The 15816-nt window shown below is 31.8% G+C and overlaps 2 protein-coding genes across 3 annotated transcripts; both read right to left on the reverse strand.

Annotated features, from left to right (window-relative positions):
* Positions 1–2061: 2061 nt before the first annotated feature.
* LOC108453697 (uncharacterized) lies at positions 2062–6204 on the reverse strand. Its single transcript, XM_017751963.2, has 4 exons — positions 5572–6204; positions 3939–4919; positions 3367–3414; positions 2062–3186 (listed from the first exon to the last, which is right to left on the reverse strand). The coding sequence occupies exons 1-4, from the start codon at positions 5770–5772 to the stop codon at positions 2779–2781; spliced, it is 1638 nt and encodes a 545-aa protein (XP_017607452.1). The 5' UTR covers positions 5773–6204; the 3' UTR covers positions 2062–2778.
* A 4976-nt stretch (positions 6205–11180) lies between these two features.
* LOC108452546 (uncharacterized) lies at positions 11181–14010 on the reverse strand. 2 transcript variants are annotated; one of them, XM_017750346.2, is made up of 9 exons: positions 13473–13979; positions 13198–13384; positions 12968–13101; positions 12733–12845; positions 12396–12645; positions 11924–12079; positions 11750–11829; positions 11601–11650; positions 11181–11496 (listed from the first exon to the last, which is right to left on the reverse strand). In XM_017750346.2, exons 1-9 carry the CDS (start codon positions 13869–13871, stop codon positions 11342–11344), a joined length of 1524 nt encoding a protein of 507 aa, XP_017605835.1. In that variant the 5' UTR covers positions 13872–13979; the 3' UTR covers positions 11181–11341. The 2 variants fall into 2 exon arrangements, with proteins under 2 accessions (XP_017605835.1, XP_052884731.1); XM_053028771.1 differs by having other exon boundaries at positions 11265–11496; positions 11737–11829; positions 13473–14010.
* Positions 14011–15816: the final 1806 nt, after the last annotated feature.

Here is a 15816-nt window from a genome sequence, read left to right on the forward strand (position 1 = left end):
CCTTGTGGTTGTTTTTTAAAGTCCATATTAAATGTAAATTATTGGCAATTCGAACGCGAAAAGGAAAGAAAAAAAGAAAGAATTTTTCCTTCGATCAACACTCATTTTTCCTTCGATCAGCACTCAGTAGAAGTTATTATAACCTGACAGCAATGACCATAAATAAGAAAAAAAAATCCAAAGGTAGATATAAAAGGCAATGGGAGGCGATTAGGCCAAAAGAGTAATAAAGGTTTTTTTATAGGGTTTCAATTTGGTCAATTAAGTTGAATTTATTTAGATGGAACTAGAGGTGTGCATGGGCCGGGCTACCCGACCTAAAGGCCTGCTCGAAATGTGTGAGGGTTTGGGCAAAAATATAGGCCCGAAAAATGGGCTTGGACAAAAAAATAAGCTCGTTTAAAGAATGGGCCAGGCCTCGGGTAAGGTATTTTTAGCTCGGCTCGGCCCGAATTCACTAAAGGACAAAAAAAATTTGCTTTTTTATTTTTATTTTTGAATGTTATTTTCTTGTTGTTTTCTCTCTATTTTGCTACCATTTTACTATTATGTTGCTACTATTATGTTGTTATTGTTTGGATATTGTATAAAATTTATTTTATTGTTAATTTTCTTATTATATTAAAGGCATTTGTTAATTTTATTATTATTTTAGAAGCACTTGCTTGTTAAGTTGCATTTATCTTAGTGCTATTTAAGTCTACATATTTTTAAAATTTATTTTCAATTTGTTGGGAAATATTTTATTTTGATGTTTTTAGTATTTTTATGTATTATATATATTTAAAAATAATATAGAAAAATAATACTGCCGGGTTAATGAGCTCAAGTTTTAGTATTTTTATTCGGGTTAGGCTTGAGTAAATTTTTTGGCCTATTTTTTGAGCCCGGCCCAGCCCAATAAATGGATAAAATTTTTTAGTTGAGCCCGACCCGAACCCGGCCCGGCCAGGCCATGAACACCTCTAGATGGAACTAATCATTTTTATTAATTTATTTTTAACTATATTTTCATGTTCTTATCTGAATTTGGGATTATCCCTTCAAAAGTGTAAATTGTTAGTAAATTATAATATATATAAAACATAATTTATATGAAACAAAGATTATTTTTAAATTAATAAAATTGATTATAGAAGATAATTTAAATCGATTTATTTTTAATTATTCAAATTAACCGAATTGATTTTATAAATTATTTAAGGTGAAAATAATTATTTCGTTGCCAAACTTACAAATAGGAATTGATAGAATGTTCTTTTCTAAGAAGGAAAGCAAAGGGAAAAGTGAGAAATGGCCATGAATATCAGGTTTTTCGTTGGGTTACCATTTATGTCAGGCAGATGGGAAATAGAAGAAATTGCGGTATCTGCGTGATAACTCCAGTGGTGACCAGCAATTGCAATGTGACACTTGTGCGGCTTGGCTTCACCGTCCAGGATGTATTTTGTGACTTAATGGCTTTGTGAATTTTTTTAAAGGATTAACATATGCTTAATTTTTATATTTTAAAGTTAAAAATTTGTCAAACCTCAAATTTTAATTATGGTATCCTAGTATAATTCACAGAAAATAAATATAATAACTTAATAAATTTTGATAGAAGTTATCAACAAGGATAGCAATTTATTAGTATTTTTAAATTGAAAAATAAAAAATTAATTTTAAAGTGTAAAGATTAAATTTTAAAATTTGTCAAATTATAAAATTAACACTAAAATTTAACCAATTTAAAGAAAGCTCTTTAAAACAGAAATTTCTAAAATGAAGTAATGAACCTTCCAATTATTTCATCATTTATAAGTAACTTTCGAACTTTTAAACCTAATTCTAAAATATTTTGGGTAGATTACATTTTAATTTTTATTAAATAAATAAATAAATTAATTTTATACATCTTGAAACGTGTACATTAACTAAATGTGACACATTAATATAAATAGATTAAAATATCATTTAAAATTTTTAAAAGAATTCTTAACAAAAATTCTATAAAATAAATAAATTTTATATTTTCTTTTACAAATATGGAAATATTTTTAAAAACTATTCATATTGGTATTAGGGATTTTTAATCTTTCTCACCTTCTCCTTTATTTTTAAAAAACTATCCATAATCCACAGAAGAAGGATGAAACCTTCCTTTCAAATACCGGGGCTTCCCTGGATCACACATTCTTTTTCTTTCTCATCCAACACATAATTCTCATTTTTCTTTTATCTTCTCACTATTTCTGTGATCAAATAATAATGTCACCCTTCTCGCAAGAACCTACCCTGAACCTGAACCAAAGAAAACATTGCCTACAACAATAAGCTCCAATCTAAATGTTTAGAAATAAAGTCACCAAAAAATGTCAAGAGACATTTCCAATCAAATTGTCCACATACAATGCATCGACAAAAAAAAAAAAAAAAAGATGATATCTGATCTTAATGAGTCCTTTAGGGAAACAATTAAATAGTACACCGGGGGGGGGGGGGACATTAGCCCCATCAACCATTGTAAGCCTTTGCTTTCAACATGTACCCAGAAATCCAAATACATTCTCAAAAGGTTCTTTCAAAACTGAAGCTAACACCTGAAACTCCTACCCTGGACCCAAGCTGGATCCCTTTGAAATGGTAAAAGTATAGGTGTCATGCAGACGAGGAAAAGCAATATAACTCGTAAAGGATCACCAGTGGACAATGCAAATAGCCTTTGGCAAAAGTATTAAAGTGAGGAAGAAAGAATTTGATGAGAAATCATCCGGTTAAAAATACTGAGGAAAAGGGTTATTTCAACTTTGAAGGCGTTTCTTTCGATGGCTTTGAAGCTCCTCCATCAATTGCTATATTCCCCATTCCAGCCTCCATGGCCTCTCTGTCATCCTTATCTTTCATTTCTTTTTCAGACATACCATCACCAGTGCGTTGCTCAAGAGCAGTTGATGAAGGCTCTAGTACTTGAGGGCATGCACTGAGCCATTGATGGGTGAGGCATTGAGCCGCTGTGGGTCTTTTTTCAGGGAAAAAGTCAAGTACTGGGATGAGGAAGTCGGCCATATCATTGGCATCCTGCTCGCTGAAATCATACTTCTCCATAAGCACCTTACTAAGAGGCCAAAAACGTAACCTACGGATATGCCTCAAGTCTCCGTGTCGGTTGAAGAAATCCCGAGAATAGCGGCCACCTAATGCAATCTGAATAAAAGTTGTCAAATAGTGAGAACCATGCATGCAATACCTTATAAGTGGCTTAACATTGTGAAGCAGTCAAGTTTAAAACCTTGTATCCTTGAAATGAACACACACATCAAATTAACAGAAAAAAGACAACGAAAGGAGGACATCGCTAACTTGTTCCATGTATAACAATATTACCTTGCGTGGCATCATTCCGAGAAGCTCCATCATCAATGCCAAGTGATCCTAGAAAAGAGACAAATGTCAAGGGGTGAAAATTAACATTCATAGGAAAAAAGGTGGGGTGGGTGGGGAGAGAAAAAACATGAAGAGTAGGTGCAGCAGACCTCAACTTATGGTGGTCTTACTATTTCTAAGAATCTCTTTATGTTTTTCACCACAGCACAAATAGGGAACGAGTTCATGGATTACTACATTTCTACTATCATTCATCTTTTCTTCACTCATCTCTATGTCCTCATTATTGTGTATGAGAGTGGTACAGGTGCAAGGATTACTATATATTCATATATGTAAATGCATCCAAATTAGAATAAGCAAAATACAATAGTACAAAGGAAAAAATCAATAAGCATCAAGAATGACAGGTCTACTATGGTACAAATTGTCCTATAGACGGTGCTGAAATTAATTACATTCTTGGTTCTTACACACGAAGAACCACACTTATTAAGAGGCATGCAAAATTATGTGTCAACTTAAGGGCAATAAAAATGTCAGCTAGACAGTCAAAAATGGTTTCTGCATACCTCATCTCGATCATAGTTTTCACCACTGTGAGGATCAAAAAGAACATCTCCAGTAGCCAGCTCAAAACAAATACAAGCAAAAGACCATAAGTCTGCTGATGTTGAGTATTTTGATCCAAGGATAACCTCAGGACATCTATATTGCCTGGTTTGAATATCATTTGTAAACTGTTTATATGTCCAACAAGCATTGCCAAAATCAACCAACTTACACCTAAGATCAACTTCTGCCAATAGCTTTTTCCTTGTAGCACGGCTCCCCCTTCTATGGCGCTCCTTTCCTTGGTTACCATTGTTAATTCCATCTCTCTTTGCATCATCTTTAACCTCAGAACTATTTGCCTGTTCATCACCACAAACTTCATTTGATTTTGCATCAGCATTAGTGTCTTCCGTGCCACCAGTCTTGGAATCTATCTCATTCTCCTCAGAAGCTTCCCTTCCTACACAACCTTGAGCTGCCTTCTTAGCCCTTTTCCGAATCTTCTTTTTCTGATTCCTGGTCAAATCTCCATTCGAACTCCTAATTTCTTTTGAAGCAACAGATTCTGAGACAACCTTATCCTTCCTAGTTGGAAGGACTAGAGAAGCACCAGACTTGGTAGGATCTCTCGATGGATCAACCATTGACAATAGCAACACATTCTCTGGCTTCAAATCAGTATGAATGATTGAAAGTTCACGGTGCAAATAATCAAGACCCACTAGGATGTGACGAGAAATCTCCTTAACCATGTGAAGAGGAATTCCTCTATAATCACTATACTTAATAAGGGTCAAAAGGTTATCGCCCAAGTACTCAAAAACCATACACATATGCTGCCCATTAGGCCCCGAATGCTTAAAATGATCTAAGAGCTTCACAACACACTTTTTATCATCTGGATCTCCCTCAGCTATCTGTTTGAGAATCTTTATCTCATCCATCGCTGCCTCTGTGTAGTGTTGAGCACTCTTTTGAATCTTCATAGCTACATACCGCTACAAACAATAAATTTTTATGCGGTTAACAAGTTGAACCATAAATTTTAAATGGAAATGGCTGATTCAGTTCTAGGTAAGAAAAGATATAATTTAACAAACAAAGCATCTTACAATCCAAATAACACACATACAATAGGGGGGAAAATATAAGCGAATTGACAAAATTCATTACAAGAATCAAGAATGCTGCAACAAGAAAGCAATCTGCAATCTAGAGAAAATTATCTCTGATTGGCAAATGAAGGGCATCTGAATCTCAGTTGCTAGGAGGCAAATCAGGGACCCTCCACAACATTAGCCGCAGAAATAAGACCCTTCAATTAACCAAAAGCAATGCACATTTCAGCACCCCTTGCAATGACTCCTTTCATTGCACTTAATACACCCAGGTAGAATATCAATGACAAAATGAAATTTATCCCTTTTTTTTTGTAAAAAAGAAACAATGAACCAAGCACCAACATCTGATACATGTATATACTCTTTATTAATGATTAACCATTGGTGAAAATTAAAAAAAAGAAAAAGGTTATGTCTTACTCGGAAAGTTCAACCAACTCAAATAATTCTTCACAGTGTTCATCAAAAGATGAAACTTCTACAGAAAGCCTGAAAAAAATTCAAGACCATAAAAGGAAGAGGAAAATACCGATCTTTGAGTATCCCAAGCGAGCCAAACGGTGGAGAAATGACCCCAACCAAGCTTGGTTTGAACCACATAACAACCGTTCTTAAAAGTGTCACCAATACGCACCGCATGGTACCCTCCTCTTCTGTAATCCTCAGTCCCTTCATCTTCTGACGAGTAATCACTCACTTCACTTCGATCTCCATTTTTATCCTCAGCCATTTCCTCCAGAAAAAAAAGGGGTCAAATTGGGTATTTAAATTTACAAACTTTTATTGATTCAAATGAGTTTTTCAGGCTTTATCTGAAAAACCCAGATTTTGTAAAACCAAAAGATTTGAAAACCCTCTATCAAGAAAAGGAAAAGTCCCCCGAAAAGGTGAAGGAAAGAAAAGGTAACTTTGACGAGATTGAGTTTTACAAATAGAGAGAGAGAGAGAGAGAGAGAGAGAGAGAGAGATTTGGTAGGTGGCTGAGGTGGGAGAAGATTAGGGTTTTGTTTGGCAGTTGGGATTGCCAGGAAATTAAAAGGAATTCTTCTATAATTTTCTTATTACCAATTTGGGGGAGTGACTGGCCCTTTTAGCTTTGGGGTGGGGGTGCAGGAGAAGTGTCTGGAGTTTGGTTTCATCTTCACGCGCTTAGGCTCGCGTAGGTCTTTAGATATCATTTAAGTGAGATTGAGGTAATAAGGTCCTACAAATTAATTGTAAATGATATCGCTTGCGGTCCCACACTCGCCTCCTTTGTTGCCATGCCAATGGATGATGTCCTATAGCCGATGAATTATGAACGGGGTTTTCTTTCTTTTTTCTTTTTGGTTTATTGGTGGATGTTATTCTTGTCACGAATGAAGTCCGTGGCTCACACGTGCCGCCGATTGCATTATGGATTTAAAAGCTTTCGATTCTCTAGATTTTGCGATGGTTATTTTTGGTCGTAGATTTTTATGTTGAAATTAATGCGACACATAACTTAAAATAATTAAACTAAACATAATCTATGATTTATCTTCGTAAACTTTATCTAAGTACCAATTTTAAAATATAATAATGTGTTTGAAAATATTAACTCAAAAAATACTTAAATAAAAATATAAATATATAATTTATTAAAGTAATAAAGTGTGTATAATTAAAATTAAAATATATAAAAATATTAAAATAAAATTTTAATTGGGTGGTAAACTAAAGCATTTATAAATGCAATTAGTTTGGGTTCAAATTCAACCATATACATGTTTTTATTGTTTTTAAGTAAAAAACCTAAATAATAGTAAATTTAATTGTGAATGACATATTTGTAATTGAACAATTAAGTGACTCGCTTGAGGGTGACATCAATTCATTAAAACACTTAAATAATAGTAAGTATAGATATATACAATTGATAGAAGTAATAAAATCAGTATAATTACAATTAAAACGTATAAATGTAATTAGTTTGGGTTAAAATCCTACCATATACATATTTTTATTGGTTTTTAATGAAAAAGTCTTAAGTATCCTCGAATAATATAACTTAATTCAATTGTGGAATGACATTTTCGTAATTTAACAATTGAGTTATTGACTTGGTTGAGAGTGACACAAAATCAAGATTATAGATAGATATATACAATTGATGAAAGCAATCAATTATGCATAATTAAAATTAAAATGTATAAACATATTAAAATGGAGCCTTAGTTGAGTGGTGAATTAAAAGTATTACCAATGCAATTAGTTCGGTTTAAATCTCATCATATACATATTTTTATTGGTTTTTTAATGAAAAAACTAAAGTATCATCAAATAATATAACTTGTAGGGTTTAAAATATACACATGAAACTTTGATTGTAGTTCAACCATATACATGAAACTTTAATTTTGATTCAATCATATACATTTAAAGAAATAAATACGTTAATTTATTATTTGTTAAATAAATATAATTATTTTTGTATGCAATATATAATTTATTATTTGTTAAATAAATATAATTATTTTATATACAATATATATAAAACATAAAATGATGCTACTTTAATAATTATGCAAATGATTTATGATAATTAGATTAAATTAAAATTCTATGAATAGCTTTGAGATTTATGCAGCAAGTGCTGTTTAAGATGGGCCTGGGAAGGTGGAAGTGCAATTGGATCAACCACTGGATTTTTTTTGCAAACATAGCCTATTTGCAATTGGAAGCCCCACGGCTATTGCTTGGTTGATGCTTCTATCAATTATCGTTTGGGCCAGTGGGTACAATGAAGTCCTCAAGTGAATTTTTGTAGCCCATTGGAAGCTGCACTCCTGTTATCCTTTTCTTTTCTTTTCAAAATGACTTCACGTTTTTCATTAACCAAAACTGGGCTTAAAGAAAAAGTAAAAGCTCCGATTTTCCATCTTATCAAGGAGTTGTTAGAATTTTAGTATTCAACCCTAATATTGCATTTGAAATTTTATTAATTATTAATTTAATTAAATAAGTCTGTAAATGTTATTTTAATATTTGAATAAACACTCAATCTAAAACAAGTTAAGATATTAAAGCTCAGTTGATTCCAAGAAACAAAGGTGATTTCCATTTTGGTTTATTTAGAAAATAGAAAACATTAAACAAAAAATAGATTAGACTGAAAATTTTAAAAATATTAAAAAATAAAATTTATTAAAACTAAAAATATTAAAAAATAATTTTAATTTTTTTCGTAAATGCTTTGTAAAACTAAAACGATAAAATTTTAAATGAATTGGCTCTTATTCAATTTCATATAAATATAACAAAATACATTCTCTTTTAATAGATTTTCAAATATTTTCATATTTCTGTTTAAAAGAATAGGTACTAATGTTTTTATTATTGAAAATAATTTTTATTTCTATTTACTAAATATGTTTTTCAAATTTAAAATAAGAAAAAATAGGAGGATGATATTGAGAATTACTCATAGCCCTCCTAACTCATAAATAGGAGAATAATATATTTCAATACACTCAAACCTACGTCCTCATACCTTAGCAACAATACCCATATAAATTAAATTAAGACTTAATCAGTAAATAAAATTATTTTTAAATGAAAATAGAAATATATTTTTCAAAACCATAGTCTAAAATGTATCGTTTATTATTTTTAATATATTAAGCACCTTCAGTAATTTTTAATCGTGTTTGTATATTTGAAAATTTTATTGTTGCCATTACGTTAAATAACAATGGTTGGTTTAAAATGAAAACTTATTTAAATGCAATATAATAAAATTAAAGTGTTTAATTAAAAATATAAAAAAATATTGTGAGCCTAATGCAAATGGCCAAAATTTCCATCTGGTTATTTGTTTTTCTTCCACTATTATTTTATTTTTCAATATATTTATCGAGCGAGTCTAGTTATTTATTTTTCATATTTTGTAAATTCATTAAAAGGATAGATATTGATCACGAGTTTTAAAATTATTCCATAATTAAAATAAAAATTAAACCATCAACTATTAATTAAAAAACAAACTTTATCATTTCACTTAACTCTCGTGATTTTATCAACAAAATTTAACTATAGCTAATTGATTTAAAAAAAAAACTCAACTAGCAAGTTGTTACTTAACACACGTGTAATTATCTTTTGGACCAAAATTTGACGTGTCTAAGTTTACTCTCTATAAGATAAAAATTATGATTTCGTGATAACGATAAACATTGCATTGTGTTAAAATATGCATATTTATCCGCCCTTGAATGCGAAAGAGAAGCAAAATCTGTTTACTTATCAATATTGAAGGCTTCTCAATTTATATGGATATGAAAATATTTCCTTTTCTGTTGAAACATTTTTATATTTGTTTGCTTCGTAATATATATAAAGTTATGATTTTACCTCTCTAGAATAAATTTTAAAATATTCTTCTAACTTTTATACACATAATTATTAAAAGATATTATAAAAATATTTTATCATTTTTTTCTTATATATAACATATTTATCGTATAATAAAATTGCGTATTCTATATTTGTTTAAAAGGAATTAAATCAAAGCTAAATAAAATGGATATATTTAACATTTATAAATATTATATATCCAAAAAAGTCGACATATTACGTTAAAACTTTATTTATAACGGGATGATTGTAAAATCTATTTGGATAATTGGATTTTGTCATCCCATCATCATGAATGATTATATTATATATTAGATTATGATACATGTATAATATACTTGAAGAAATTGATAGAATAAAATTATAAAAAAGTAAATGGGAGGTTTGTTGAAATAGTAAAATTAAAGGGAGGAAATTTTTGAAATTTTAGTTTCAAAATTATACTTATTTATCTTATAAAAATATTAAGCATATTTGAGAGTTACAAGTCAATTAAAATTTTAAATAATAAGTAAATAGATAAAGATAATCATGACAAACTTCTGCCTTCTTTATGGATATGTCAAATTTATGCCACAACATCAAAAACCATTCTACCACAAGTTCTTTTCAGTATTTTCTTTGAAAACAGTAGAAACTGTGTTGGATCAATGATGATTTCTTGAGACAAGTGCTTTTGTTTTCCAATTAGCTTTTCCCTCGCACATTATGAGGGAAGAGTCTGTAAAAATTATATTTATTTTAAAATCAATCGCAATTTTCTATGATAAATTGATGATAGTTTTATAAAGTAATGGTTTTTTTATAGATATTTAAAGAGTCTATTTATAAGGAAAATATTGTAACATTACAACCAAGTTTTGAAGGTTACGTATTGAATAAAGAAAAAAATATTATTAATGTATTAAATATTAAATTTTATTTATAATAGAAAAATAAAATGGAAATATTAATTAAAAACTAGACGAATTATAATAAATCAGGGTTTATTTTTTTAGCTAATCATCGGTCCTTTTGAATCTATACTCATGTAATGAGTCAAGAGAGAGCTTATAAGAAGATGAAGAAAGTTCTAAAAGATGAAAGATTATGTAAAGACTAATGGCCACGCCTGCAAATGCACCACTGAATTGCCTTTCTGTAGCCCAAATGACCAGTAATCACTATCTCTAATGGAGGGCCATCCATCCTTCATCGAATGTTCTCCCATTTTCCCAATATATTTTCCATCATTTTTCATATGTATATTTTTTTTGTTTTTATATCCATTCTTTAACTCACCCATTTCTTGCTCAAAAGTTATATCAGATGCTTTGCTTTTGGCTTTGCTCACGCTTTCTGCAGTTTCTTTTCTTTTCCTCCGTGAAAGATATGACCACCATCACCCTTAACCCGCAAAAAAGGAGTCAATTGAGTGGAAGGTATTATAGTTGACTGCTGGGGACTCCACTTTCTGGGTTATTGGATGCATTGGGTTAAGTGCCCTTATTGGCCTACCTACATTTATAATTTACTTGTAGTGGTCTTTTAGTAGGGTCGCATGCCACCTAAAAAGATACTAGGTTCTATCAGCAATTTTGTGTCTTTCCTATCCTTTTGTCTTCATTAATTAATTGTTAAAGCTTAATTATATAATCTCTGCTCGTCACAGTGCTGACAATCCTTCCAAATCCCTCTCACAAAACACAATCAATCTAAGTACATGTATAAGATTTCTGATCTGCCATTATTGTTTGGTGGAATCCTTGTAATGGGATCTGATCATTTCATAATTAGTATTATCTCATTCATGGACTATGCTAAAATGCCAGTAGTCTGAGCATCATAACCTATTCTTACAGTACAGCATTTTCACTATTCAACATTGCAACTCTGATATGGTCACATAATTTATTCTCTTTTGATTAATTTGGAGCAGCTCATATTCATGATGAAACTCTGGTTCTATCTCTGAACATGATCAGATCAGTATAATATTTTGAAATCCAGCTTTCGATTATCCCAACTTCGGTTTTTCGTTGCTTGATCAACCATACTGGATCACTTTTCTTTTCTGGTAATATATCCAAGCAATGAGATCCTACAGAAAAAATGGGTTCAACAGGTTCATGTTAGTGCATATTTTGATGTGACAGAAACTAAGAAATATAGTCCTTGTATTGTTAGAGATGGTATACGAAGTACCATTTACTGTATATACCGCAACAACACTATCTGATATGTTCTCCAATACCCTGAAGATAAGATAGGAATATTAGTCATTCAACTTATATATGATGAAATAACTGAATCAGATTATATAAACGAATTAATATATAACTTTGCTTCGATACCCGCCGCTGCTGTAAGGATCTCTGAGGCCATTAGAGAAAATGATGTTGCTGGCAAATCTATGGAGAACCAACTTTAAATCCTGTCAAATGAGGATGATAAGAGACTTTAAGGCTTAGGATTAAGGATATATAGGTTTAAGAATGATTGAGAAGAGGAGATTAAAGAAAACAAACATGGCCTCCATAGTAAGTTGTCACCCAATGTGGCCGAGGTCGGACACCAAATAAGCTCTTGCACTTCCTTATGAACTTGTTTAGATTGAATGGCGATGGTGGGAACATTGAATCATTGTTTTCATGGCCTATAGGCATCACCATCTCACTACATGTCTGTGAAGATCAAATCCCCATGTAAAATATTCTCATTGGGAATCGCATGCAATCATGAAGAAAGGAAGGTTAGTGGGATTAACATCCAATGAAATTTCATACCAGGAATCTAGCCCTACTTATATTATTCTTATTTTATAATTAAAGCCCAATAACTAATACTTCACATTTTGTTCAAACAACTACTCTTAAGATATTTAGTAGGTTTAGATTTCAATCTCAGCATATGCAACCCTCGTCTAAAAGAGCAGTTATTTTATAAGTTTTGATTGATAAATGGAGATCGTAGTATCATCTAGCTATAGTCACCTCTCACCTGCCATCTCCAACCGATATATGTTTCATCATTTGGACGGTTGAATTCGTTCATGTCATAGCATGAGTTATTTCCCATATAAGCAACAACACCGGCGAATATTCGGCCGAGTATATCGGTCCCTTTAGGAGCTCCATCGATGCCACGACAGATGATATTAAGGGGATAACTTGGGGGATGATCATATTGAGCTACTTCAGAATATATTGAATCTAAAAAGTCCTTAAGATCGAAGCTTCTCTTCAATTTTCTGAGTAATTGAATAAAAGAGAGAAGCATATAGATTGATTGTTAGTGGCTTAAAAACATTAATCATGGCTTTTTGTGATGTACTTACTCGCAAGTTTTGAACTTCATGCTGAGAATTGAAAGACCATTAGACTTTGAAGCAACTTTATCAATTTCATCCCATGATTTTCGGATAGTTTCATAGCAACTTTCACTAGTTTCCTGTCCATTATAGAACAAGTTGTAATCATGTTTAGAAAAGGGAATAGTTTAGTCAAAAAGAGAAAAAAATCGAATCAAATTAGCCAATTGGAATTTTGAAGCTTTTTTTTTTTTATTTTTACTTTGAAATCCTTCGTCACAATTGCGTAGTAACCAACATGTGGTGCAAGTTCATCAAAATAAAGAATTGGAGCTGAGGATGCGAGAGCTCCAAGAGCAACATGTGGATATTTCAGCCGAAACCACGCAGCAAGCACTGCAAAACATGATACATATATATGCGTGTATATTCATATGAAAAATAAAAATATGTGGTCATTGAGCAATGGAATCGAGATTTATGTTAACTTACTTCCCCCGTACGATCCTCCAATGACAATCACCGGAGAATTCTTTGCGAAGAATGTTTTCTTTATATGAAGAATAATGGCGGCATAATCTGCAATAGCTTGAGCTGAGGTGAAATAACCCCTAATACTGGCGTTTCTCAAAGCGGCTTCACTTGATCCACATGGTATGGATTTCCCATAGAACCGATGCTGCAAAGATTGTAACGTGACGTGTTTCTGAGTAAATTAAAACCTCCTTAGCAGAAGATGGAGAAAGACTTAAAAATCATAATCTTACCTCTATATATACCAGTAAAGCCTTGAAACGAGGGGCATTATCCGTGAGAATACCAATTCCAGATAAATCATAATCCAATGATTCTTCCGCACCAAAATACACCAAGATTGGTGAACTAGTGTTCGCACCACCCCAGTACTTAGAATTAATTACATATCTTTGTTGAAAGCAGGTGAAACTTTCGGGTTTGTAGTTGAAGTGATCAAGTGTCTGGCTGTAAAAGAAGGTCTTGAAATCCTTGGGAAGTGATGAAATCGATTCGATATCGAGTTCATTTCGGATTGTTCTTCGAAGTGCTCCGAGCCTTGGTAAGCTGAATTGCGTTCCAGAGACGTAGGACAAGGAAATTAAGGAAAAAAAAAGCAGTTGATGATGGAATGAGTGTCTCACCGAGTCCATGGACTTTGTTTATCAGCAATAATTGAAGGCTTGGAGGGTTTTTTCTTGAGCTAGTCTATAGTTCAAGATGAGCATTCTATTTATACTATGCAAGAGATTGGTTACTGTTAATTAAATTAATCATAATAATGTAAAGACATTTGCTTGAGTGTGGATAATATGTGAAAGGGTATTTGGCACTTTTTATCATTTGTGAATCACACGGATGAAAGGGAAGCAAAGAAAAGAGAAAGGAAGCATTTGATCATTTTAATATAGTAACATACGAGACACCATTGACTCTTTTTTTAGAATTTGAATTTTAAAAATTAGGGGACGGTGTAATATTTGTTCATCTAATCGAGAAGTGTATGTAATGGAAAGTGGGACAGTGTAAGAGATGAAACACCATCGGAATTGATTGTGTTGTTTCTGTCTTTCTGAAGCATTTGCATTTTCTTTTTCCCACACCTCCAAGCATTAATGATTGTGGATGTTTATGCGGGGATATGTTTATGCTAAAACACTACTTAAAAGAAATACCACATGGATTAGCTGATTGTCTCTCTATAATTAACAAATCAAAATCCGAAACCCCACCTTGAAATCCATAAGAAAAACACATGCACTCTTTTATCTAATCATATAAGGATTATGTAAAGTGGAAACATACATGCGCATATATAACCATATTATATGTACCTATATTCTGGTTTATAGTTTCTTATTTTCTCTGACGTTTCATCTATTTATAGTGCAATTTAATTTATGCATTATAGAATTGAGTAATTTAATATTTGTTTGTATGTATGCAAACAAACTTAATAGTAGTGTTAATAAGAGTGAAGTTGGAATAACAAAGAATCAGAATAAAATATTTTATTTCTTTTAAGTATAAAAATATCAAAAGTTTAAAAATAAATCAGAGGAGAAGAGAAGAGGGTCGATATCCAGCCTATCCCTCCCTGCACCACTGGTGTTAATATAAAATCATTCAAATGCTAACATGGACTTCTGAAATCTGACCATGAATATATATAACTTTAGATATCATTCGCATATGAGTTACACCACACCATAAAACATTTATAAAAATACTCTTGGCCTTCAAAATGAATTATCATTCTTTTCTTTTTTTTTTTTTTGGTCCTTCAAATTTCATCCCTGAAAAGGCCCATCTTTTATCATCATTTTCTACTTCTAATTTCTAAAACGAGCTGACCTTGAAAGAAAAACAAAATAATAATGGGTAGCTAGTTATTTCAGTTTTGACTGAAGAATCCATCTTTCATTTGCGATTATAGTGGACCTAAATGGGGAGCCTGTATGTCTCACATGAATAATGCTGATAAGAACAGTAAAAAATGGTCATGATTTTGAAGCAAAAGCACAAAATATGGGAAATGGTCCAACTCAAGAGGCAATTAAATCTATGCAAACAGATGAGGCCTACCCACTTTTCCCATTTCTAACTGTTATGGAACTGGTGCCACCAAGGTCTTTGTCTTTCCACTTTCACCATGGATAAGCACACACACACACACACCTTAAACTGCCTAATGATGCAGGCCAGGTTGATAAATCTTTGTCACGTCTACCTATTCAGATTTGACATTGCCAACAAATTAGTGAATCCTCGTAGATTGCCTGATCCTTGCATATGGAAGCTTGATGATTACCGGCCAACAAGCCTGAATGATATCTGTCAAGTCTTCAGTTTTAGACTCGTGTAAGGAAAAAAAAAAAAAAAGGGTTCATAAAGTACTTTCAATTTCGAATGGAACAGTTAGTTTAAGATAAGACCAGGATGATAGTAAAATTCGATTCAGATTTCACTCCAACGGTAAAAATTCTTTTTTTTTTTCAAAATGATTACTATCTATTACTAATAATTGCTTATGACTAGAATTGGGAAAGTGCTGCTGAAATTGGATCCGATTGAATAACATTGCACTTTGGAATGCTG

Source organism: Gossypium arboreum, chromosome 5, assembly GCF_025698485.1.
Source record: "Gossypium arboreum isolate Shixiya-1 chromosome 5, ASM2569848v2, whole genome shotgun sequence".
NCBI lineage: Eukaryota > Viridiplantae > Streptophyta > Magnoliopsida > Malvales > Malvaceae > Gossypium > Gossypium arboreum.

Coding starts and splice junctions, on each gene's coding strand:
- LOC108453697 (XM_017751963.2), bottom strand. CDS start 5,772: ATGGCTGAGGATAAAAATGGAGATCGAAGTGAAGTGAGTGATTACTCG. Junction 4,920..5,571: donor CTTGGGATACTCAAAGATCG/GTATTTTCCTCT, acceptor TATTGTTTGTAG/CGGTATGTAGCTATGAAGAT. Junction 3,187..3,366: donor TCGGAATGATGCCACGCAAG/GTAATATTGTTA, acceptor ACTTTTATTCAG/ATTGCATTAGGTGGCCGCTA.
- LOC108452546 (XM_017750346.2), bottom strand. CDS start 13,871: ATGGACTCGGTGAGACACTCATTCCATCATCAACTGCTTTTTTTTTCC. Junction 11,830..11,923: donor CAACTTACTATGGAGGCCAT/GTTTGTTTTCTT, acceptor CTCATTTGACAG/GATTTAAAGTTGGTTCTCCA. Junction 11,651..11,749: donor GATCCTTACAGCAGCGGCGG/GTATCGAAGCAA, acceptor TCTTATCTTCAG/GGTATTGGAGAACATATCAG.